Source organism: Lissotriton vulgaris, chromosome 1_1 (genome assembly GCF_964263255.1).
Source record: "Lissotriton vulgaris chromosome 1_1, aLisVul1.2, whole genome shotgun sequence".
Taxonomy (NCBI): domain Eukaryota; kingdom Metazoa; phylum Chordata; class Amphibia; order Caudata; family Salamandridae; genus Lissotriton; species Lissotriton vulgaris.
The window spans coordinates 691,663,718-691,690,276 of NC_141685.1; the positions used below are offsets into that span (position 1 = coordinate 691,663,718).

General features: G+C 42.5%; 1 protein-coding gene across 1 annotated transcript in view; it reads left to right on the forward strand.

Annotated features, from left to right (window-relative positions):
* The window catches only part of DPYD (dihydropyrimidine dehydrogenase), a 3,292,815-nt gene extending 3,272,424 nt beyond the window's left edge, over nucleotides 1-20,391 (forward strand). Inside the window, exons 22-23 of the mRNA XM_086954704.1 lie at nucleotides 9,002-9,142; nucleotides 17,765-20,391. Coding sequence (XP_086810830.1) covers nucleotides 9,002-9,142; nucleotides 17,765-17,935 — 312 coding nt within the window. The 3' untranslated portion in view covers nucleotides 17,936-20,391. The remainder of the gene's footprint in view (nucleotides 1-9,001; nucleotides 9,143-17,764) is intronic.
* Nucleotides 20,392-26,559: the final 6,168 nt, after the last annotated feature.

The window sequence follows — 26,559 nt, forward strand, 5'->3', positions numbered from 1 at the left end:
TTCTTCCTAATTTTAAATTACTGACATTCTGGTAGAAAAACATACGCATATGAAAAGAGCCACAAAGCTAATGTAAAAAAAACTCAGAAATTTGCCAATTTAAGTTTAGTCAACTAACTATAACTTGTGATCTAAACATACAGTGCTTATGTCCTTACATACTACATCACTCATGACATGGTAAATTACATCAAATTAGCAAATGGCTAAGGGAGTCAGATCCAAAGTATCACACTGTTTTCCATGAATGGTGCAAGCGCCATTACACACTAAATTAAAATGGAGCAAGTGGGAAAGTATAGTAATTACCCATCAAACATTGCTAAAATACTGCAAACGATTGACACTTTGCCACCACTATTTGTGTATTTTTGGCCAATCCACAAAAAATGAATTTCCATTTGTAATTTTTCATAATCATCCAGTTTTATTTTTTCAACTACTTGTGATCTGCCCATAGGAGCTTCTTGAATTGGTTAGAAATCCAAGTTGGCATTTCTAAGTTACCTACAAGTCACTAATTTATTTTTCCCAGTGTACTCAAGACATGTAAATTAAATTTCACTAGTAGACTGGAGTACCTATAGTGCCACCACTAAACTGACAATGCAAAGTGTGTCTTCATGTCAGCTCCTGCAGCCAGAGTGTGAAGTTTTAAAACTGCAAACTCTATCTGAAAATATAAACCTTTTACCAGGCCTAAACCTGTCTTTTTAATACTTGTAAGTCACCCCTAAGGCAGGTCGAATTGCCCTTTACGGCAGTGCCTGGTATTTAAAAAGTAGAAAATGCGTACTTATGTTATAAATGTCCTGGCAGCCAAAAATCTCCAAACTCATTTTTCACTGTGGCATGGCTGGCTCTCCCATAGAAAAGCACTGAGTTACATTATAACCAATTATATAACGTAAGTTTGGGAATAGCTAGAACCATGATTCCAGGACACACATTTGTTGAAATTTCAAATCCAATCTAATAGTCAAGTCAGATTTTAAATTACTATTTTGAAAATGCCACTTTTAGAAAGTTACTAACACTACCACTGGGTTTGGGCTCCCAACAGTAAGGCCAAACCACTGACCCTTATCAAACTAAACAAATGCAAATACTGCTACTTTATTTATACTCTCATTTGGTCAGACATATTGAAAATTCAGCAACATGTGCCATGGACTTCTGGTTCTGTCTTGAATAAATCTTTTTCTTTTTATTATAATTTTTCGTATCAAAATTTCAACATTTCCACAATTTTTAGATTTTTAACTTCACAACTGAATAGAATTATCACATGAAAAATTCACATACTCATATTCCTAATCCTCCCATTGGATCACTCACCCAACCTCTTCAGACGCTCAAACATTCATTCAACATTCACAGCTGTCCCCTCTATGTACAAATTTGTTTTGTTTGATCTCTTTTTTTGTTCTTAGTTCGGAACAAACGCCATAGTAAACAATATCATAACATTATATTTTTTCTATACACAATTCAGACTTTGTTGTGCATTCTTATGGCTGAAAAATAACTGGTCTACACGTTTCGAACTCTTGATGAATGTTGAGTTCTCCTTAGGACCAAGTAGCTGCAAAACAAACAAAGATTCTTTTTACACTCACTCTTAAATTCTAGGTGCTCTCCACTTTTGACCTCTTTTCTGGCTCTTCCTTTCTCTTAATTAAGCTGTTCCAATACATCCACCCGAAACTGGGAACTGTATCAAAATGGAAACAAACACAACAACAGCCAGTTGTGACTTCCGACAACAAACGGCTCATAAATGAAATGCCTTATTTACTCGTAGATGAAAGACCAGCACTTACAATCATCTCTTCGAAAACCAACGTCTGACTCTGACCCGTCAATAATATTTCAAGCGGCACCTGGGAAAACATACGACCACTGGTCAAAAAATCTGCTAATTACTCGGTGCGGGAGGTGTTAGAAAAAATGCATACATGGGCTTACTTGTAATGAAGTTCTGTGCTCCCTGGGGTCCTATTCTCTTATTTGAAGCTTGGCAAGGGGAGAAACCTGTTGGTGGAAAGATAGAGCAGACAAGGGCTTAACTGATGATCAGCCATATAATCATGCGTTTACGCTGAATTTTGACGGTCGGGTTCGGCCGCATAATTTTACCTGTGTGCTCTTCAGTCTACTCGAACTACGAGAAGTGGTGGGATCAACATCCACAATCGTGCGATTCATGCCTATCACGTTAGAGCTTTGTTTTATTGTCCCGGACTTCCAGGAGTGAAGATGGTTGGGATTTGAAGTGCCCTTAGTCATCGCAGCAGCGTTTTGCCGATTTCACCGCGACGTATTTTGCTGCATATAAATCCAATATTTACAGAGGCCACTCTTGCCCTCAACCAAACATTTACATAAATGAATGAATATGCGACGCATGCATTTCATCGTCCCGTAAAAATGTCTCTTTTTTCCGATTCAAAGCTTTATTGATCTTTTTGTGGTCTTTCAATTATTTATACAGCATCTTTAGATCTTAACCCATTAACTTGAGGCTCGTACTTAATTGCATCCTGCACTGTTAATTGACCATGTCATTAGAAATTGGGCATTCTGTATAATCTTGTAATAGGGCATGCTCCTGAGATCTAGTGGTTGACAACAGCTGGTTAGACAGAGGTGTTAAATGCGGCCAGGCCGAATAGAACTGTATTCTATTGGTTCCCTAGGGGTATTCTATTAGCTCCATGGCAAAACTGACCTCATATTGGACTTCAGCTCAATTTGTAGAAAGTTGTCATTTTCTGGCCCAAAGCCTCTATTAGAGTAAATCCCCAATGGTCACTTGGAAGGAAACAAAAGGACCTTGGGTTGGAGGAGGTGTGGCCTTCTCATGACAGTATGCCCTAGGGGTTGTGCTGACCAAATGCACAAGCTTCAAATGGGCAGCACCCAATATAGGCAGATGTAACTCACACCTAGGTCTGCCCTGTCATTGTGCAAGTTAGTAGAGTGACACCAATCCCAGTGCAGGGAAAAACTGTTCCAGAACTGGTTTGCAAGGGGAGTTCCTCATTTCTCTAAAGCATACCTCAGGGGTGTGCCCAGAGCTCTGCACAAGGGAGGTAAAGGTATGCCATATTTAATCGTTTTAAGTGGGATAGGGTACAGTAAAATAATTAGGAAGTGCTGCTAAAGTGGGTACGGTCAGCACCACTGGGAACTTTTACCCAGTTGGTTGAGTGGCCAGGAAATTGCCCCATACACACTTAAAGTGGCATCCTCAGTACGTCCATCAGAATACCTCTGGAAGTGTGGACCAAAGAGGGACTGCACCTGCTATGGAACCTGTAGAGAGAAACACAAGGGCTGAACCAGCTTCCACTTGTACCCAGGACAGAAGAGTGGACTTCCAGAACTAGGTGGCTAGCTTCCTGCTCAGCTCCAGGAACCCATACTCCGCAAGAAGCCCAAATGTCTGCTGAACCCAGCTAACCAGTTTCAACCATATTTTCCTTGGCCCTTGCTGGGGCTTCAGGCTTCTGCGAGATTTAGTCCTAACCCACATGTGGTGCCCAAAAGGTCCTGGACCCTTGGCTGATGTTAAAGTGTACTATTTCCCCATCAAAAAGTGTAAGACTGGATACTTAGAATATTTTTTTTTTACTTTATGCAAAAATAACTAGATGGTACCAGACCACTGCTGTGTTGTAGCACTGATGTCAGACTGTTGATGGGACTAAATTTTCTGATTTGCCCCCCTAAAAGAGTCTTGACTTCCAAAGAACTTCCTAAGTGCGAACATAGAACACTTCACTGAGCCCAATGCTGAACATCACCCCATTGACAATGAAACCTTCCTGTGCCTAGAATTCACCTTTGATCTTCATATCAGACACTGGTGTTTTGGTGAAACACAGAATTTTCCAGTGTTGATGTGGGGTTTGCTATATATAAGAAATATAGTGCATCCATAATTTTATTCTAAAAAGATAACATTATCCTAATCCTGTTCAAAATGCACTGTCTACTCATAGATGCCAGAAACGTATTGAATTTTCCTGTGTAACATAACATACTGTAACAAGGGATTGTAAAGCGCATGTTCCCCCTTTGGGGAATCTTGGGGCTGAATATCATGTTAATTGTGACTCCGTTCCCAAACGTAATTATTGGGTGGGTGGTGCAGAGTTCCTTACACACAAAGTAGTGTTTAAGTCTTCTTGAGAGGTTCCTGTTTACTTCAAAGTGAGAAATGTTTGGTACCGTCAAAATAATTTTAAATGATGAAATAGATTGGCAAAACTATTGAGATGTTGAACAGAAAGAGAAGAGGAATACACATTGTACAAATATCTTTTACTAAATCTCACTTTATTCTTAATCTAAGGTAGCATTACAAATTGTTGTAAAAGGTCTTCGACCCTAAGCTATACTCAAGGGCAATGGTAGTAACAAATTATTGCTTTCAAATTGGTGGTCACCTCATATAATGGCTATCACAGGATGCAATGGGACTTAGACAACTAGACCAATACATTAAAATAGCATGTTGAACTGTTCAGAACTGTGGAAACCTTATTATAATTTCTTTATTTAAAAAAAAAAAATAAAACTCAGTGTAGATTTATCTACTGCTACCCATGTGTAAAAATGCTTCAAAGATATCATGGTCAAAATCATACCAAGGGCCATATTATACATCGTAATCTTGGGGCGCAACAAGCGTGTGCGCTCACTTTTTACACCCTCGGAGCACAATGGTAATACAGAAGGGGCTGCTGATGCTTGTGCCTCCAATTCTGAAATACTGATACCGCTGGCGCACATGAAGCACCAGCACTATCGTGAGAGGACATCCCATGCAATTGAGGGAATCACTTTGCCTCTGTACATGTGCCATAGTATGGACTTGGACGCAGAGGCAAACATGCCCTTAGGAGATGCAACAAAAATACACTACAAAAAGGTGGCACACTTTTAGATCACCTTCTACGGCAGCCCTCTGGCCCGGAGAACGGGGTCTTATGAACCCTCCAGACATCCCACTGCAGACAGATGGAGTCACTCACTGCACCTACCTGCAAGGGAATCTCTCTCTTCTCTTCAATGTGCAGGTGGCGTGCTGCCTGCACCGTGAAACATGGAATGGCTCCAAAGCAACTGCTCAGTATTTCACTTGAAATATGACACACTGTTCATGTTTGCGCCACAGCTCACCTTTTCAAAGGTGTGCCATGGCGCAAACAGGCAAGGTGCGCCATATACATATGGTGATCGTGTGAGGTCAGACATCCTAAAAGACATGTAAATAGGTTTTGATATGAGACTAAAAAGAACAGAGGTAAGGCTACATTTCAAGACAGGCTGGAGGGATGGTTTTGCAGTAAGCATTTTGGATGCAGGTCATGAACAAAATAGATGGTACACTTGGTATAAATCTGAACATAGCTGTGATAACTGCAGCACTGGGAATTACTGATATCTAGGCAGATAAAAGAATAATGAATTCTCGAAATGTCATACTCTGATGAGGAAACATTAAAATGGAGAATTATGAGGCACTAGGAAAATGTATTTCACCATTCTGAACAACGAAAATGCAAATAATATCCGTTGAACTGCAGTGGTGAAGTATACCTTATTCTTATACGTGTTTGGGTGAAGATAGGAAACTTTGCCCTTTATGAAAAGTGCAAATTTTCACAAGCTTGCTTGACTATGAGACCATTTTACTTTGCCAAGTAATTTACTGTCCAGTATCACACCCAACATGGTAAGGAAATCAACTTGCAGAGAACATTTTAATATTGGGATGTCACAGTTGAGGCTGCTGGGAAACACATTAGCTGCAGCTTTGCCACATCATCTCCTACTCACAGTACCAGACGTCTTCCAGTAAGAGATATGTGACCATGCAGTGCCCTTGGGAGTGTGTCTGTGTGAGCACACACACACACACACACACACACACACACACACACATACACACACATACACACACATGCTCTCACTACATCTGTCTCAAATGACTGCCTCCTCCTATTTGTGGAGCTGGCAGAGAAAAATGGCATACATTATCTAGTTATCTAAAATACTTGAATAGTATTACAATGGCATGTGTGTCTGCCTGAAAGTTCAAGCTCAGGCATCTGGATGAATAAATAACTGATCACAGCTGTGTGGAGGACACACACTTTTTTGTGGAAGCACACAGCGTCTACCCGTTCAAAACATGTACTCCTGGCTCAAAACCTGTGGGCGAGGCAAATCTCCAGTCCTGGTTGTTCTCACATAATTGTCTGGTGACAGGTGTGCTGTGTAGCTAGACCTTAAAAAGCTCTGACAAATGACTTCTCTCAACCCTACAGATGGTGCTTAACCCATATAGCATGCACTGTATAAGGGTCACCTATGTGGGGAAAGAAGTAAGTGTGTGTACCTACAAGTTGTAGAAAAATAGTAATCTCTATATGTATTATGCAAGCGTAGGGAATCTACCTATTACGTTAAGTTGACAGTCTTGATGTGCGTTGTGACTGAGCTCTAATACTATTTAAATAGCTGGACCCACAAAAGAAAATCATTCTGTCAAATGAGAGTATGCTTTGGGTTTTAACGCTGTAATACAAATCATGATCGCTCATTAACCAAATTCCACACATGATTAGACACAGAAGTGTAATGGGAAAGTGTAAAAATGGAGTCCTTGGATTTAATACAAAGAGGTAAAAAATGAGAAATTAAAGAGACATTTTTGGATGACAAAAAGTGTTTATAGTTAGATAAGAAGGACAGAGAAGTGTAGATTTTAAAGAGAATATACTACTGTGATTAGCCAATAGAGGGTTTCAGTCTGTCACTCATTTGGTGAGGCTGAGTGAAGTCAGCTAGCTGCGACAATGCACACTATTTCTCTGGTGTGATGATGCAGATTTTCAAACCTTTATGACAGCCTTTAAGCATATCATAAACCAATAAATGTAACTGTAGCACTCTTGGTCTGATCTTTTAAGAACGCACCAAAAACGGGCCAACTGGTCACAAAGTACCTTTCACCAGAACAGGCAACAATAATTTGTACCAGCCCTCTGAAATCTCCCTCAGTTGTTAACACCTTTAGTAAAATATCCAATGAAGTATCTCAAATATTTGAGTGTAATAAACTTGGATAAGAGACTGATCCAGCTGGTTACCAGCAACAGGTAATCTAACACCACATACTCACCTGGGCCCATAAATTCATTCACAGCACACAGGCAATAACCAATGGGGTCATGTTTTTGTAATCCTTTAGATTAGTTATCTTTAGTTCCTAACTAATATTTCACTAATGAAAAGTTCTTTCCTCTGGTCAATAGACCATTAGTTGGAACTAGTTGATGGTGAAATGACATAACATTTCAAGTTACTTACACATTGGAAACGATCAGAGTCGGGATGTCTTTTAAATTTTTATCTTAGATTAAAATTCATGTGAACCACTTACACTGTCTCTCACAGGAAGGAAGATTCAAATAATCAATCAAATTTGCATTCAATTATACTTTGCAATCTCACTGCATGAAAGGGAGAGGATAGAGAGGAAAGCACATAAGCGCATATACAGATATAGATATAATTAGCAAGTATGGTGTGGAAACCAACTCCAAGGCCTAGGAATTGGAAAAGGGTCTCCCAGGAAAGGTCTGACGAACAAAGACTTCAGGACAGGAAATAGGACAGGAATCAGGACAGGACAGATGACCTCTCTATCACCGACGCTTTTGTAGCACCCCTCTACGACACTCTCTCCCTCCTCAAGATTCTTCCGTGATCGTCTTCTAAATTAATTTGCTTAAGATAATTGGTTCATTCGTTTGATTCTTCTTCAGCATCACTCGTCACTCCGACAGCATCCCGGTCTGGACTTCAGCATCTCCGTTTCCTGTCTAACTAACTAACTAATGCTACCTCAATTATACCTTTCTTTATGCTTGTACCACCCATTAATGTTTTAAGTTTATGAAACTCCTAAATCTGATTGGACAGGCACGGGGAGATGATCATCACACCATGCTTATTTCCCATTATTTTCTTTCAGCTCTTTGTTTAAAATTCCACCCCTTAAATTTTATACTTCAGTCTTTATTCTCATCCATATTCACAATGTAATTGTCACATATTAGAGAAAAAAAAGTTCTCATGCATTACAGTGGACTGTCGATCCGATTCCCAAAAAAAGTAATAGTTTGCAGCCTTGGTCGATGTTCAAGTTGACATTGCGTCTTTCAGTTTGGGTTCACTGCGCATGTGTGGTAGAACAAGAGGAAATAGACTGTGATTCAGGACTCTAGGCCCGTAACAAGCCCTATTGAAAGAGTCAAAAAGACAAAAGTGAAAAATAAAAAATAAATGGTTTCACTGTATACCACCTATATCTACTCTAATTCCCTCATTAGCATTAGTATAATAGCTGGGTTTATTTTTTCAGCAAGCAGGTGGCAAGCATGTGAGTTTCTGGCGGCCATTTTATTAGCTACTGGGCAAGTTTCAAAAGTTTCCCTCCAAGCATAGATACGTCATACTACGTAGATGCAGTAGACGCATGCGCATTAAAAAATTCCAGTTAGGGGCAATTTTAGAATCACTCTTGAGTTACTGGTTAGTTAGACATATGGGCAAGCTTCAATCTTATACTCAAATTTCGGGTAAATGCATGTTATTTCCACAATATAAGTTTTAATACGGGATTAGCGATTACCGGAGAGAATTGCAGTCAAGCAAGTCTCTTTTTTTCGAGTCCTTGCTCCATCAAGACCAATTGCCTTTTCTTTGCAGAGTCGTGTATAAAGATAAGTTTACTTAGCAAGCACTGAAATATGTTGGTGAACAGTTTTCTAAACACACCAGTGCAGTGACAATTGTGTGCTTAAATAATTCAAATGCTTAAATTGAATACATGGTTGACTGGGAGGAAGTGTATGTAGTTGTTCAATCGTTATATAGCATCTCTTACTGTACTTAATGTCATGCACCATCTGATTTGTAGGATGTCATCGGAAGAGCTCTGCAGTACATTGGATCTTTCAGTCAACTCAGCATCCCAGAGCAAGTTGTTGCATTGATTGACGAAGAAATGTGCATAAGCTGTGGAAAATGTTATATGGTTTGCAATGACTCTGGCTACCAGGTAGGTTAAAGTTTACCATGAGTGAATTGTCACAAGACTTTGTTTTCCTTATGATACATGAAATGTTTCAATGTGGAAAGATATTGACAAAGTGATTGGTTGATGGTGCATTGAATGAAAAGACCTATTGGGAAAATAAATAAAATGATGGACCTATTAGGTTATTGAATGTTAAATAAATATGCAGAGAGAATTTATGGTCGCACCTAGATGCTTTTGACTGTTAGTAGCATTTGCCTCAACTATAGCCCTTAGCCCAGAGAGGGACATTGTTACAGTGACAATACCTGCCTACTGTCCGAATGAATGTAGCTGACATTTCCCCTTGCACTACTCTACGTTTTGGCATTGCTGTTTTGGTATTTATAATTTAGCTTAATGTTTTAAACACACTACTCACAAACTCTCTGACATTTGAGCTAAACCGTGCCCTGTCTCTCACAGAGGACAATATATAAAGAGATTTCTCGCTCATCCTTCACACTAAACACCATGCCAAACCTGCCCAATAGGTTGAGCATGGTGCCTCTTTTACAAGCCCACAGACAAACTACAATGATGATAACATCAAAGTGCCTCTGTTCCTGAAGCAGTAAGCAGTCACTCTAGTGAATGATAGATGCACACAACAAGAGCATTTTGTTAACTTGAACAAATTCAGGTGCTTAACAACATAAACAGTACCCTTATTATATACAATATCTCTTCAAACTGCATACTCATCAACTTAGAAAACATACTTTCACAGGCAAGTAAAAACTTACCTTTAACCTTACGAACTAACTGACACTGAGACAGTCACACTCCATGTTGAAACAAGTCATATGATCATCGAGAATCCCAGCCATACCCCAAACTACACTATGAAAAAATACTATCATTGTCAATCAATTAAGTGGTACTTCAAGAGCGCTGCTTTTCATCCAAAAAAGGTATCCTGGCTCTTGCAGCAGGTACTATTTGAAGAGCTAGGTCTTGAGCCCCTTCCTTAAGTGGATCAGCGAGGATGCGGTGCAGAAATGTAGATGGAGGACGTTCCAGGCTTTGGCAGCGAGATGGGAGAAGGAGCGTCCTCCGGAGTGGCAGCGGCATATGAGAGGTATTTGTGTGAGGGTAAGATGTGCGGAGCCAAGGTTCCTGGGAGCGGTACAAAAGGGGGTGGTGATGGACGGAGCATCTGAATCAATCAAACACTCACACCCAGTCAAAAGATCTGGGTTTGATCCATCACCATTCTTTAGCCCACTCTGCCACCCCAGTTCAGACACGGCTATATGCAAATCAGTCTGACCCTGTGCCTCATGGGAACAGTCCAGCCCGAACTGCCAAGCCATGTCTTCCCTAGTCCAGACATGGCTATATGCAAATCAGTCTGACCCTGTGCCTCATGGGAACAGTCCAGCCCGAACTGCCAAGCCATGTCTTCCCTGGACCGAAACAAGCTTCCGAGGACCAGTTTCTGGCATTCCAGCCATCTTCAGCCCGGCTTGCTTGAATCCAGTGGCAAAGTGAGCAAGGAACTCTTGTCTGAGCATACCCTGCCACACTTATGGTGGCCAAAAGCGATACAAAAGGGGGTGGTGATGGACGGAGCATCTGAATCAATCAAACACTCACACCCAGTCAAAAGATCTGGGTTTAATCCATCACCGTTCTTTAGCCCACTCTGCCACCCCAGTTCAGACATGGCTATATGCAAATCAGTCTGACCCTGTGCCTCATGGGAACAGTCCAGCCCGAACTGCCAAGCCATGTCTTCCCTGGACCGGAAACAAGCTTCCGAGGACCGGTTTCTGGCATTCCAGCCGTATTCAGCCCGGCTTGCTTGAATCCAGTGGCAAAGTGAGCAAGGGACTCACGTCTGAGCATACCCTGCCACACTTATGGCGGCCAAAAGCAGTACAAAAGGGGGTGGTGATGGACGGAGCATCTGAATCAATCAAACACACACCCAGTCGAAAGATCTGGGTTTAATCCATCACCGTTCTTTAGCCCACTCTGCCACCCTAGTTCAGACATGGCTATATGCAAATCAGTCTGACCCTGTGCCTCATGGGAACAGTCCAGCCCGAACTGCCAAGCCATGTCTTCCCTGGACCGGAAATAAGCTTCAGAGGACCGGTTTCTGGCATTCCAGCCGTCTTCAGCCCGGCTTGCTTGAATCCACTGACAAAGTGAGCAAGGGACTCACGTCTGAGCATACCTTGCCACACTTATGGCGGCCAAAAGCGGTACAAAAGGGGGTGGTGATGGACGGAGCATCTGAATCAATCAAACACTCACACCCAGTCAAAAGATCTGGGTTTAATCCATCACCGTTCTTTAGCCCACTCTGCCACCCCAGTTCAGACATGGCTATATGCAAATCAGTCTGACCCTGTGCCTCATGGGAACAGTCCAGCCCGAACTGCCAAGCCATGTCTTCCCTGGACCGGAAACAAGCTTCCGAGGACCGGTTTCTGGCATTCCAGCCATCTTCAGCCCGGCTTGCTTGAATCCAGTGGCAAAGTGAGCAAGGGACTCACGTCTGAGCATACCCTGCCACACTTATGGCGGCCAAAAGCGGTACAAAAGGGGGTGGTGATGGACGGAGCATCTGAATCAATCAAACACTCACACCCAGTCAAAAGATCTGGGTTTAATCCTTCACCGTTCTTTAGCCCACTCTGCCACCCCAGTTCAGACATGGCTATATGCAAATCAGTCTGACCCTGTGCCTCATGGGAACAGTCCAGCCCGAACTGCCAAGCCATGTCTTCCCTGGACCGGAAACAAGCTTCCGAGGACCGGTTTCTGGCATTCCAGCCGTCTTCAGCCCGGCTTGCTTGAATCCAGTGGCAAAGTGAGCAAGGGACTCAGTCTGAGCATACCCTGCCACACTTATGGCGGCCAAAAGCGGTACAAAAGGGGGTGGTGATGGACGGAGCATCTGAATCAATCAAACACTCACACCCAGTCAAAAGATCTGGGTTTAATCCATCACCGTTCTTTAGCCCACTCTGCCACCCCAGTTCAGACATGGCTTTATGCAAATCAGTCTGACCCTGTGCCTCATGGGAACAGTCCAGCCCGAACTGCCAAGCCATGTCTTCCCTGGACCGGAAACAAGCTTCCGAGGACCGGTTTCTGGCATTCCAGCCGTCTTCAGCCCGGCTTGCTTGAATCCAGTGGCAAAGTGAGCAAGGGACTCACGTCTGAACATACCCTGCCACACTTATGGGGGCCAAAAGCGGTACAAACGGGGGTGGTGATGGACGGAGCATCTGAATCAAGCAAACACTCACTCCCAGTCAAAAGAACTGGGTTTAATCCATTACCGTTCTTTAGCCCACTCTGCCACCCCAGTTCAGACATGGCTATATGCAAATCAGTCTGACCCTGTGCCTCATGGGAACAGTCCAGCCCGAACTGCCAAGCCATATCTTCCCTGGACCGGAAACAAGCTTCCGAGGACCATTTTCTGGCATTCCAGCTGTCTTCAGCCCGGCTTGCTTGAATCCAGTGGCAAAGTGAGCAAGGGACTCACGTCTGAGCATACCCTGCCACACTTATGGCAGCCAAAAGTGGTACAAAAGGGGGTGGTGATAGACGGAGCATCTGAATCAATCAAACAGTCACACCCAGTCAAAAGATCTGGGTTTAATCCATCACCGTTCTTTAGCCCACTCTGCCACCCCAGTTCAAACATGGCTATATGCAAATTAGTCTGACCCTGTGCCTCATGGGAACAGTCCAGCCCAAACTGCCAAGCCATGTCTTCCCTGGACCGGAAGGTTCCTGGGAGGTCAGTGGAAGTGCAGGTGGTGGTTCATGTGGGCAGTCCTTGGTCTTGGAGGGATTTATAGGCATGGGCCAGGAGTTTGAATTGGCATCTCTACTGGACTGGAAGCCAGTGAAGGTCCTTCAGGTGCTGGGTGATGTGGGTTCTCTTGGGCAGGTTGATGATCAGTGTAGCAGCTCCGTTCATGATCGTCTGGAGTTTGCATGAATTTGGTGATGGTACATGCAAAGAGTGTTTTGCCGTAGTCCAGTCAGCTGGTGATGAGGGCCTGCATCACTGTCTTTCTGATTCTTATGGGGAGTCACTTGAAACTTTGCAGAGTACCTGGAGCATGTGGAAACAGGCCGAGAAGACAGTGTTGACCAGGCGTTCCATGGAGAGTTCGCTGTTGAGGATGATGGTGAGGTTGTGGGCATGGTGTTTTGGCATATGGGTGGGTCCAAGTTCTGATGGCCACCAGGAGTCTTTCAAGAAGGCGGTGTGTCTGCCGAAGATCAGAACTTAAGTTTTGTCCATGTTGAGCCTCAGGAAGTTGTCTTTCATCTAGGCTGAGATGTTCTTCATACAGTTGTGGAAGTTGGTCTTCATCGAGGTAGGGTCCACTGAGAGCAAAAGGATGAACTGAGTGTCATCAACGTAGGAGATGATATTGATGTTGTGTGACCTGACGATGTCTGTGAGCATGTCAGGTAGACGTTGAAGAGGGTTGGGCTAGCGGATGTGCCAGATGGTGTGCTTGGCTTGTGAGGTGAAGGGAAAGAGGTGGACTCTCTGTGTGCACCCCATGGGAAAGGATGCCATTCATCTGGGCAATAGCTTGCTTAATCTCCACAACGGGATGCCTGGCTTTCACCTTGGGGATGCCCAGTAATGGGTTATCTCGCAGGGGAATACCAGGACGGGTTCCCAAAGCAAGCGCTGGGACGCTTCTGGGCAGCCATGCGCTCTACAAATCAAATTTCATTTCATTTCATTTCATCTGAGCATGTCATCTGCATTTACAATCTCTCAATGTGTTCGGTGAGTTGGAGGTTGATGGTCTTCTCCAGGACTTTGGCAGGGAAGGGGAGCAGTGAGATGGGACGGTAGTTCTCGAGCTCGCTGGTCTCTGCCAAGGGCTTCTTGAGGAGTAGTTTCACCTTCGCATGTTTTGCGGCATCGGCATAGGTGGCTGTGGTTATCGAGACATTAAGGATGGTGGTGAGCTGGCAGCTATCTTGTCTTTCCGAGGTTAAAAATCTGTTGGGGGCAGGGGTCAGCAGGTGTCCCCGGGTAGTTGAGTTCATAAGAGTGGTTGTGTATGGTGTGCTGAGTTGTTCCCATGCGGTGAGCGGGTGGTCAGTAGTGGTGGTGGATGGAATACTGAGGATGTCAAAGGATTGGAGATCGAAGTTTCTCTAGATGGTTGATATTTTGTTGTGGAAGTGGTCAGCTAGAGTGTCTCAGAGTTCCTGTGAGGAGAGGGTTGAGTTTTAGGTGACTGACGGGCAGGTGAACTCTAGGATGATGGTGAAGAGTTTCTTGACATGTTTGGCGCTGGTCTCGATCTCATGGGTAAGGGCCTTCTTTTCTGTGGCTTTGATCTGGCAGCTGTAGTCATTGAAGGCTGATTTGAAGGTGGCTCAGTCAGTGTGGTTCCTGCACTTGCATCATCTTCTAGTTGTTTGTATCTGCATTTTGATATGCTGAGTTACGGGGTGTACCAGCTGGCTTGTTTTGAGGGTCTGTGCATTTTGGCTGGTTTGGTTGGTGTAACTAAGTTGGCAGTGCTGATGATCCAATTGTTGAAGTTCTATACTGCCTGATCCAATTTGGTGGTGACATTGGGCTGCCTGGTGCTGAGGGAATCAGTCCATGGTTGCTGAGTGACCTTGGTCCAGCTGTGGAAGGGGATGCTGTGGTAGTTGGGATGGTGCAGGAAGGTCCAGCAGGGGTGAAGTGTATGATGGAGTGGTCTGATTAGGTGAGTTCTGAGGTGTGTCAGTATATGATTCTGTTGCTGGACGTAAAGATGGAGTCTAGCTTGTGTCCTGCTTTGTTCGTGGGGTCTGTGACCAACTGCTTAAGGCCACTGTTGTCCAATCTGTCTAAGAGGTCGGTGGAGTTGGTGTCAGTGGAGTCGTTCAGGTGGAAGTTTAGGTCTCCCAGGAAGACGTAGTGTTTGGATTCAATGGCGAACAAAGTGATGAATTCAATGAAAGAATCTGTATATGAAGGTACATAACTGTGTCATTACATACCTATCTTAATTTTACTTCCAACTCTGTGTCACTAATATTAATTGGTCAGCCTTCCCACCAATAAAACCACTTTCTCTTCATGCTCCAACAAGAACATTGCATATTATTGTGAAAGTCTTTCTTGAGATGGTAGTGTGACACAAAGCACATAAAACACAACTAATACAAACTCCTAACATTGGCCAACTAGATTTAAACCGCTTTCAGCCCATTTAAAACCCACAGAGCCCAATGGAATAGCTGGAATGATTGGTCTATGAATACTTGGAAAGTTCAAAGAAACACATGACTTCACGCCTGAAGGAAACACTGATTTCTTACCACAGAGGCAGGAACTACAGAGAGGAGCCCAATTATATTAATTTATGTGAGGATTCCAAACGTAAGAGAGACTGAAGAAGAGCAAGTTCACTCACAGATCACTATGCAGACTTTGATTCCTGCATAACAAAGATGCTATGTTTGTATCCCTTTATAAATAACTCGTTTTATTATTACAACATAAATAGGGAGCAAAAACTCACATGAAGATGGATCCACATTCTTACGCCTCCTGTTCAGTTCCCACCACTTTTTTCAATCCTCTGTCATTCACGGTTTCATCCTCACTGCAAACAAATATGCATAGATCCAAAGGTCATCTTAATGCTATTTCGTTTTTTGAGAGGTTAATTCGTTTTTTACATGAATGTGATGCACTTACAGTGGCATCAGCATGATCATACTGAGGATTTGACACAAACCCAAGATGGCGACTCAATTGATGCTGTGTACTATACAGGGATTCTGGCAATCATTGGTTGTGGAAATGAGTCCACAAGGTCCATGAGGATGTTGTAGGGATGGTACATTAAGTTGGTTTAATAATACATGTAGAGAGAGGAACATGCAGAGGGGAACCCCAACATATTCTATGAAGAACATGCTAGGAGCCTAATAGTTTTCGAATAACAATGTTTTAAGCACTTTCCCGAATCGTTGATGAGTGTATGAGGCCTCTGGAACATGACATTGCTGTGCCACAACATGTGGCCCATCACTCTTTGTGACTTTTCACAGTTTAGTGATTTTGAACCTCTTGCTGTACATTGACTAGCCATGGTTTAACTGCCACAGAGTCAGTTGAAGGTTTCAGTAGACATTATATTGTAAAGGAGGGGAGAATCTTGATTACAGCAGTAATGAGTTCCAGATAAAGGCAGCCTGATACGCAATTTAGTGATAACCCAGTGCCCTGTTACATATAGGGCGCACTTTTCCTGTTTGTGGCATGGCACACCTTTAAATAGGTTATCTGTGTAGAAACAGGGAAAGTGTGCCCTATTACAGTGAATGTGCTTCCCACAAGGCAGCTGCAAACTTGTTCTGCCATGAGTGCAGCACACTGAAGCAAAACACAGCTGCTTTAAAGTTGCTCCATGTTTCACTGAGCAGGTGGCAATGTCCTTGCACTTTGAAGAGGGGAGAGAGATTCCCTTACAGGCAAGTGCAGTGAGTAACTCAACCTGCCTGCAGAGGGATGTGTGGTGGGATCCACAAGACCCTCTTTCCCCCCTCCAGAGGACTGCCATCAGGGGACGCACTTTCAGCGCCACCTTTTTGTGAAAAATTTTCAGTGCTTGTCCTGTCAGCTTCTTTGCCTCTGCACCCACATCCAGAAAACGGCACAGGTGCAGTGATTCCCTCATTTGCATTGGGCCACTCTCCAATATACATGTGCACCAGCACAATCTGTATTACAGAAGGGGCCCCACAAGCATCTGCGGTCCATTCTGTAATACCATGGTGCCCCAGGGGTGCACAAAAATAGGTGCAGTTGACCGTTGCGCACCTGGGGTACTTTCTGTAATACAGCCTCAGAGTGTTCAGTACAAAGTTTTTTTTGCACCAGGCGTAGTGTCAAGGCACCTTTGGCATACACTTGTGGGTAAATAACTCGGTGCCTAAAAGGTAAGTCAAGATATAAGCAACAGGAAAGAAATATTGATCTGTGTGGAAATAAAGCACTCAAACATCCTTAAACAGTACCAATCTGGTCAAAAACCAAGGCATCTGATCACTGTTGTGCCCTTTCAGAGTGTAACAATAATACCATGAAACCCATTTGCTTACTTTTGGCAAGTCCAACACGACATTATGCAAAATCCTCTGTGTATTGTGTGTTTTGTCAGATGATTTAATGTGTCAATAAATCAACGGCATTTCTCGTATCTGCCAAAGATAAATGAATCACAACTACAGGCATGCCATTTTCATTCTACACTACTATTGGGGTAGATTAATATGTGCATCCGAGAGCCAGTCACTAGAAATGAAAGGTGTATGGCAGACATATAAAAATACCATATCCATGAAAATGGCCATTTGTAGCCATGATGCTGTGTAGGTGACTATAATTAATGAATCACTGTTAGAAAAATGTCTTTCCTCGGGTATGCATTCAGAGCTGTTTCACCGATGCTGAACTGTGGTTGCTATAGCTGCTGAATAGTATGGCCCAAGGAATGCTAAGTGCTCTGACACAAATGATGTGAAATATAAAATGAAGAAATTCTCGACCTTTCCAAGAGTGACATCAAAGCCATTTATTTCTGTTTGCAGGCTATAGAGTTTGATCCGGAGACCCACCTGCCTACCATTACTGACAATTGCACAGGCTGCACTCTGTGCCTCAGTGTCTGCCCTATTATTGACTGCATCAAAATGGTTACCAGGACAACTCCGTATGAACCAAAGCGAGGCGTGCCCTTGTCTGTGAGACCGGTGTGCTGAGGTGGCCAGTTCAACGACGCAGCAGTGCCTTTGCATTCGCTCTGTGGCTTTTGATTTACTTTTTATTTGTGGTATTTGAAAATCACTTGCTTTAAAAAAAAATTGATTTCAAAGAGGGAATATAGTCTTTGTGATACCACATGGCTTTAGGGAACCTGTGTACTTAGTATTGAGTAATGTATTTAACCCTGCTTTGCCTAGTTCCTTGTCTGAAAATTCACTTTAGCAGTACTAACATATTAATGCACATTAACTGAATATTTTTTAATCACAGTCATTGACACAACAATATTTTAAGAATTCAATATCCTTTATTAGTGTAATAGGGAATTTATGAGGAATAATAAACATGGGCAAAACATTGAATGCGGATCTATTACGCTATACACAGGCGTGCAAAGATTAGCTTTCAAACAAGACATCCAAGTTAACATTGCAACAGCGAAACACTGACATGCTATCACCTGCTAAGAACTGGTCTACATATTGATTGAAAAAAGTTATTGCTGAAAAAAATACGTTTTCTGTAGGCTCAAATTATCAACCCAGCAAGTGTGACTTCAAATTCTATTGTTCTACTGAGCTTCCCCTGTAGAAGGCAAACACATAATTGTAAGGTGAGCCAAATTTTAAAATCAACTTACAATTTTAGGTTACAAAATTATGAAAATTCACATTGCTTTAGCTTTGGAAGCGTTGATCATTTCCCCCTCAACAAATGGTCCCTGCACCCTAAAACGCGCAGGAAAGAACGGAACGGCCGTTCCTTTATTTGCATCACTTCCAGAACTTAGGGCCTGATTCATGAAAGGGTTTTGCCCATTCTGTGTCTATGGGAAAATGTGTTCATGAATATGGCCCTTACTTCCTTTACAAATTTAGAATTTTGAGAGCTCCATTGAAGACACTGAAGTGACTCAGGTCCCATCTTCTGCTCCAACATTCAACTGCTTACTGAAGAGAAGTACCTTTGACAATCCGTGTAGGCCTAAGCAATGACATCATGCTAAATTAGCACCCGTAAGCTGGTAAGGCAATCAACATGGTCATTTGGCGGGCTATTTTTAATGTGAAAGGCCCATAAAAAAGCATTTTATGGTCGGCAGCGCCAAATGTCTCTCTGCAGTGGGCAAATAGGGAGAGCTGCTGGAGGAGAGCTGCTGGAGCATGGGCAGCATCTCACCTGAATGTGTGGATGAAAGACAGTGCTTCATTCTCCCACAGTGCTCCCTCAGCCTCTTCTCAAGCATCTTTTCACAATTTTCTGAGGGAAGCCAAATCAGCCAAAGGAAAGTAGAAAAAACAAATAAACTTTAAAGTCTTTTTTTCTCTACCTTCCTCTGTCTTTGATGTAGAACCCATCCCCTACTTCAACAGCACCCCCCCTTTTTTTGTAGATGGGTGCTAATAACGTTGTTGTCATTAACTAAGAAAATTTGCCTTTTAATATCCCAGCCCTCTTTATAGGGAGTGCAGTTAAATGCTGCAGCTGCCCATAGTTGTAGGCAATATGCGCAACATAATCTCTCTCTCCCTGGAAACTAATATGTAAATATTGAAAAGACTCATCTGCATCACTCATGAGATGTACAATGTGGGCAAGATTCAGAGGCTTATGAACAAGATGACATAGCTTACTCAGTTCGTAAATTGTAGGTCACTGTGATTTAGAAGTCTAGCTCTTGGTAAATTCATCACCCTCTAAAACTGACTCACTGTCCACCACAGCATCAACTAATGATACAATTGTTTTCTATTCACCTTTTCCAAGCTAAGTATAATGTATCACTGGGGTTATGCCTCTCTCTATTACGAAGTTCTCAACTTCTCTTTGTGGCTGCAAGCCTATGCCGCTTTAATAAGGGACTCTGTTCTTCACTGAGGAAAGCATAAAAATGATGGGTATATTGATTGAATTAATCTCAGGCACAGGTAATTACTCTGGGCCACGATTACACATTTGTTTTCACCCACCACTCTACATCAAACAGGAACTAGAATTATTAAAATTGGTCCTGTTCCAGTAAGAACTCTCCAGCACAACCTGCCAGACTCGGTCCCCTCTGAGCGGGAACACAAGAAACCTCAGCCCACCCATCACTTTTTTGTTTCCCTCAGTGCTACACCATAAGTGTGACGGATGTTTCCAGAGGCAGGCCCTGTGCTCACTGTGCCATAGGACTCAAGCTGCACCTTACATGTGAGGCCCCAGTAGGCATACAATGGTCTGGCGTTGTTTGTGCTCCCATTCAGAGAGGACTGTTCCTTTTTTGTTATTATTTTTTTGTGAATAGATGATACAGTCATTTCAAGATTAACATCTGATGTTTAGTAGCACACCTGTATATTCCAAACCTATTGGTGTACTTATAAATATGATACTAAGGAAAGTATACATTAATTACTAAAAAACATATTCCTTTCATAATAAATAAATGTAAATAAGTATGAATAAATTCATGCATCTTCTTGATAAAAGGGTAAAATGTCTGGATCCCAAAAATATTATGGTTCAAAATTCCTAGCAAGCGGTGACGCTAATGTTTTTTTTGCATAATCAGCATTTCCACAGGGATCATTATCTTATCCAACCACGGTTTTGCAGTGCATAGTCAAGCCATTATGATCATGATGTACACAACACCAGCGCATTTTGGGGGACTATTAGATGAAATTCTGAGCAAAATAAGCTTGTAATAAGAAAGCCAAATAATAGCAGGACATTTGCTTACTTCCCCAAAGACTCAATATTAGTAGTCTCAAATCTTAACACATTTAACAAATAGATGGGCTGTGTTGGCCTCCAAATGGGCACATAAAAGCATTGTAAATTGTAACAACAACCCCAAGCATATCACTGTTTGAGTGTATACTAAAGATCTTGAATCATTTTGAATTGGGGATTCTTGATTCTAGAAATGTGTAAAATCTGATGGCCCAGAGAGATACTCTTGCAAATCTCCTCCATGGCCACCTGCACATTCAGTCTACCAGCCATGTACCTGCCAGATGCTGCAAATTACCCAAGCAGCCTTCATTTAGCAAAGGGTAAAAGCTACCATTCATACCGTTTAGTGGAGGGCAAGAAAGCAAATCGATAAAAAGAATGGAAGTCAGAATGATATCAGCAAGGAGTAATTGCTTAACAAAGTCTCTCATTTGCAAGAATTTGAAAAAACTTGTCGGTGATATTGTGCCTGGCAATGCATATTTTTGTCAAATTACTGCCGCATTTTACCCCTGAAAGGTTGTGACACTCGTAAAGTCGAATTAGATTAGTGAGAGACAAATAAATCATGAAGAAGTATGTAAAGGAGTGATTTTGCCAAAGAGAAGCATATTATGTAATTCAAGGAATGGGTAATCTAAGGGCTAACTCCTGGCAAAAATGTGGGTAATCATTCAAAGTCTCAAATCTTTTTTTATTTTTAAATACAAGGGATCAAAGAAACCATCATGACAGATCACAAGTCAATTCACATAGGGCCCATGGTCTACCAGTTAATTCCAATAACTGTGATATCCTGGATTCAAAGGCTACGCAATAATGAGACGGCATACAGCCCATCCTTTACTAAAGCTAAATGAAAGTATCGGACAACCCATTGTGCTTTGTTTATTGATAGATAACACTGCTCCAGCATGATTCAACCTCTTCATAGGAAGCATCTTGAAATTCTATGGAAGCGGCCAGGAAATGTACAAAATCTGGTGTCCTATGACCATTTTATTAATATATCAGGGCCCATTATCCACAAAGGGATTCTATCTCATTTTTTAGTAGGCAAGAAATAGACATTGAAAGAAATACCTTGCAATTCAACTTGATAATTTCTTTTACTCAAACCGTGACACGCACTTCTCATGTATGTGGCAGAAGAAGCATATTGAAAATCCGAACACCCGTTCTTATGATCAAGATAGATTTGTGTTTTCCCGACTCATAATGTAACCTGAATATTGACCAAAGCACCAAGCATCAGTAAATGAGACTGCTGCAGGTGGGGCAAAATTAAAAACGGCAATATTGTCCATGTGAGCAGTGACTGCCTTCTGCACAATTAAGAATCAGATATTGTCTTTTTTGTGTTTGATGTACCTCCCTAAGTGGCAAGGGTATGCCCAGACAATGGACATGTGCATACTGTGCCTCTGGAACCAAGCTATACCTTGCAGATAAGCCCTTATCAGTGTGAAACCAGTCATAAGTTGCTTGCTTTCCGGTTCAGGCCTGGACTGGTTCCAAACTGAGGTGGCATGGTGATCAAAAGAACGATGGGCTGGGATCCTACCCAGAGCTATTTTCAGAGGGTATTAAACTTGCAATCATTCCTCCTATCACCTTTTGTGTGTTGGATATTGACGACCTGCTTCAAATACCTCAGGAAATGTCAGAAATAAAGAAACAACAACCAGCAAGGTAGCAGGCTGCCTTGCTTAGTTTCCGAGGTTGCCTCAAGCGTATCTAACATACTACCCATGCATACAATCTTGGCAGAGAGTCTTCATAAGGAATCTGGATCCGTCTTTAAAACTGAAGGTCCAACCAAAAGCCTTCCAAAGTAGACTAAATATAAGATCATGAGACCCTGTTGAATGCTTTTAGGTTTTGAGAGAATCATCCTTGCACTAGAGCTTTTCCCTGTTAAAACATCAAATACCACAGTTGCCAAATTTGTTTGAGCAGTGGTGTCCATACTGGGAATGAAACCCTGGTTTATAGGATCGACCCTATCAATGATCATGGGAGCTAATCTATAAGCAAGAATCTTAGAATATATTTTAGAATCAAAGTTCCCAGAATCACAGGATGTTGAGCGTCGTTGCCGAGACTCAAACCCAGTTCCCAGGCCGACAGCCCTAGCTGTCAGGCTACATCCTCTCACTGTCAAGAATTGCCCTTCACAAAACTGTCAGGAGAATTAGGCTCACTCCTAAGCTGACCATCTCCGCCGGACGGAAGGGCGCTGACACCTTCGTTACTAATAAATTCATCACAGTGTGTACCCTTTTGCAACTTATTAGAGGAAATTTAGGGAATTAGTGAACCCATGTTACTTCAAAGGAAAGCAATTGCTTCGGCGGAAGAGTCCTTACAGCTCCTGTATCGATCCCACATTTTATTTGCCACAAGGAGCTAGGTCTGACTTATTTAAACGATTGCATCCGTACTCGCCGACCGCTCCGGTGGGTATATATTATGAGCACAGACAAGGCCTCAACCACAAGGAGCATAGCTGCAGATTGTTTGGTTTGTGACAAAGGTTTCTCCATTCCTTAGTTGGCATATGTGAAAAGGCCATTGGAAGGAATTAACCTATTGAATATTTTTTGTGAAAAAGCCCCATGCGCTTTCCCAGGTATGAAGCAAGCACAAGCTTTACTGATAGAGCAGTTACAAGCTGAGAGGCTAAATCTGGAAGACCGGAAACCAAATGTTGGGAGTTATTTACACCGTAACCCCAGGATCCTTACTACTAGTTACCTGTGGAATATCAGCAGGAGTTGCGAGCACTCCCTATTATTCCGATTTAGAGCTGGCACAGTGAAAAACTATTTATGCTTCCTGCTTGGGTACTAGCATGAACTTGGCTCCAGAATATGACCCTGTAGTAATCTGTCGAAACAATAAATAGTTCACTTCCTCTATTGCTGTGATTATGACACACTTCATTGTTGTGAGTATCTCTTATGAGGATAAGAAATTTAAAAAAATGTGTCCAGGCTTACCGTTTTAGAACTGTCCGATGATGAATGTTGACACTGTGTAAGTTTGTTTCTTCAGACAGCTGTACATTCTAGGAGCACTCTGCTCTTTGGTTGAATAAATTCGATGTTTTGCTTTGATGGCTTTACTTTTTCAGCCTGATAAAGTTACTTCTGATTCTGACAAATCATCCGTCAATCTCTGAAGGGGATGGGAGAGTTGGCTGAATCGTATATTACAATTAAATCTACTCAGTCCCCAAAACAAAAGAGAAGGACTCTGGCCAGGGATACTGGAACCTCTTCACAATAGATGTAAATATGGAAGCGTTAAGCCTTGATGAGCCTCCTTTTAGCATCGCACTGTGTGCTGTAAACTTATGGCTTGCTAAAAGCATAATATTCAATAACTCACATGGCCACTATCTTCCTTAAAATCATCCTTCCAAAAGCAAAGTCACTCTTGTTTTGCTGGTGTCTCCATCTTACAACAATGCCTAAATTTGATGCCGGGGTTCATACCAACCTTAATGCGTGAGAGTCCACCTCCCGCAGAGCTTCTGATGATACTTGGAGGGGCATTTAGAAAAAGCTATTGGGATCCTTATCTTTCTAGTTAATCTTAGGCTGGACACCCCACAGAACAGAGGTCTGTGGGAGACTGTTGGGAATTTCTTCTTCTTTGCAAATGCTTCTTCACAGAGGCTTTGTGACTCTGCCTCCTCTCAAGATCTCAGTGTATCTACCGGTGTAACTTCCAATGAAAGGTTCACACTAATACACTCTCAAAATACCACACAATTCTAACCGCAAAAAAATCGCCTGCAGCGAAAACGGCAGCACACTGAATTACACTGCATTCACAAACACATATATTGACAATATCAATTGTGGGTTGTGCGATGGAACAATACATGCCTCAACAATGCATGACTGAACCACGCAATCTCAACCCTGACCGCATCTTTACCACACATGTCTTTACCACGCAATGATTGTTAGAGGGACATGCATGGTAAAGATCACATCCCTACCTCTCTTATGTGAACCCTAAAATTCGGCCCTCCTGCAGTGTACTCTGCCTGCTCCTGCCCTATAAACTACATCGACCCCCTATCCTGAGCCGTAAAATATGCCACCCTAGCCCCAAAAAAACGACTCCAAACTCAGCACTCCCACCACGAGCACCTAAAACTGCTCCCTACCCCTGCAAACTGCCCATTTCCTTCCCACCCTTATCCCTAAAACTGTCCCCTAGGCATGAAAACTGATCCTTTCCTGTACCCTGCCCTGAGCCTTAAAGCTCAGCCCCCTAAAAACGACTCCAACCACAGCCCCCTCCCTGTGCCCTAAAACCAGCCCCCAACCACCTAAATCCTACCCCTGTCTCCCCTGGCCCCAGCCCAACTGCCCCCTCGGCCTAGAAACTGCCTGTTTCCTGCACCCTGCCCTGAGCCCTAAAGCTACTCCAACTCCAGCCCCCCTAACTGAGCCCTAAAACCACCCCCACACCCTAAATCCTCCCCCCAACTCCCCAGGCCCCAGTCCTACTTACTTAGCCATGCCCTGGTGCTCTCTTCCTGATGCTTGCCTTTTGGTTCCTCTACAACACTGACTGCCTTCACCACGCACCACAGTACATTGCCCAGGTGTAAGCGACTCCAAGGGTTGTAGGAGTGAGGGTTCTCAGAGGGATAGCAATAAAAACAAAACATAAAATGTCAACGTTGTGGTTATTCAGAAACGTGTTCGGAGCCTGTCCCACATTTATCTGCATCAGTATAGTTACAGCTTAATTAACCAAATGCACCTGTAAGTGTAGGAGCATCATGAAATTATTGCATTTTAACGGAGTATGGGGAATGGCATTTTTCGCATGCAGACACTTTTCCAGGTGAAGAAACTGCTGCTACCCTTCTCGATCCAAATAAGTGAATAACATATACACCACTCAAATTACTTCATATTTTACTATACTAATTTTCAACACTAATCCTTTATGGGTTCCGGAGTAGCGTGCTACTCGCAAGAAAAGCGCTTCAACACCCCCTCAGGGGTAACTAGCGCTATATAAATACAAACCTTTTTTCCTCTTCTATCCTTCCACTATCCATCCGAATTCAAATAACTGACTAACATATCCACCACTTTAATTACCTTCATATTTCACTATACTAATTTAACACTAATCCTTAATGGTCCCAGAGTAGTGTGCTACTCACCGAAAAAGCGCTTTGACGCCTCGTCAACAGTAGTAAGCGCTATATAAATGTAATTGCAATACATTGGGGAAAGTCCTCTGTCGTGTGATAAGGGAGCAAGGGTTTAGATTAGACCAGTTAGGAAATTCAAAACTTTGCTGTGGTAAGTGGAAAAAGTTTGTTAAATGGGCGAAAATCATACAACTCCGCTACACCTATATGAAAGTCTCCCCTCACTGAGATAAACGATTTCCTTTTGAAGCAGGGCACTAGTGTCTTGTGCCAGGATTTAATTGACTAGGTTTGTGCTTGAAAATATATGTTCGCTGTCTCTATTACAGAATCTTGATGCCTTTTTGTAAATTATCAGTTACTGTAAAATATAAAGGGTGTATTTGAAACCAGAAGATTTAAAATAGACCAAAAACACTTATTTCATAATGAAAGTTGCATTGAATGTTGAAAAATGTTAATTTCTTTGTATTAAAAAAATACATAGTCACTCAACTAATTAATGTGGCACACTTTCTCTTTTCCACTGCTCAGACATCCTTAGATGCAAATAGAAATGCAAACATTCAGGAAAGGAATGACCATCCATCACCTGAATGTGTTTGTAGTATGCAGATTTGTTGACTTGGTCAATAAACACTGCATTTAACATGAGAGGTGGTTCGTCTATGAATGCAAACGTCAGCTCTCCAGTGGTACATTGCA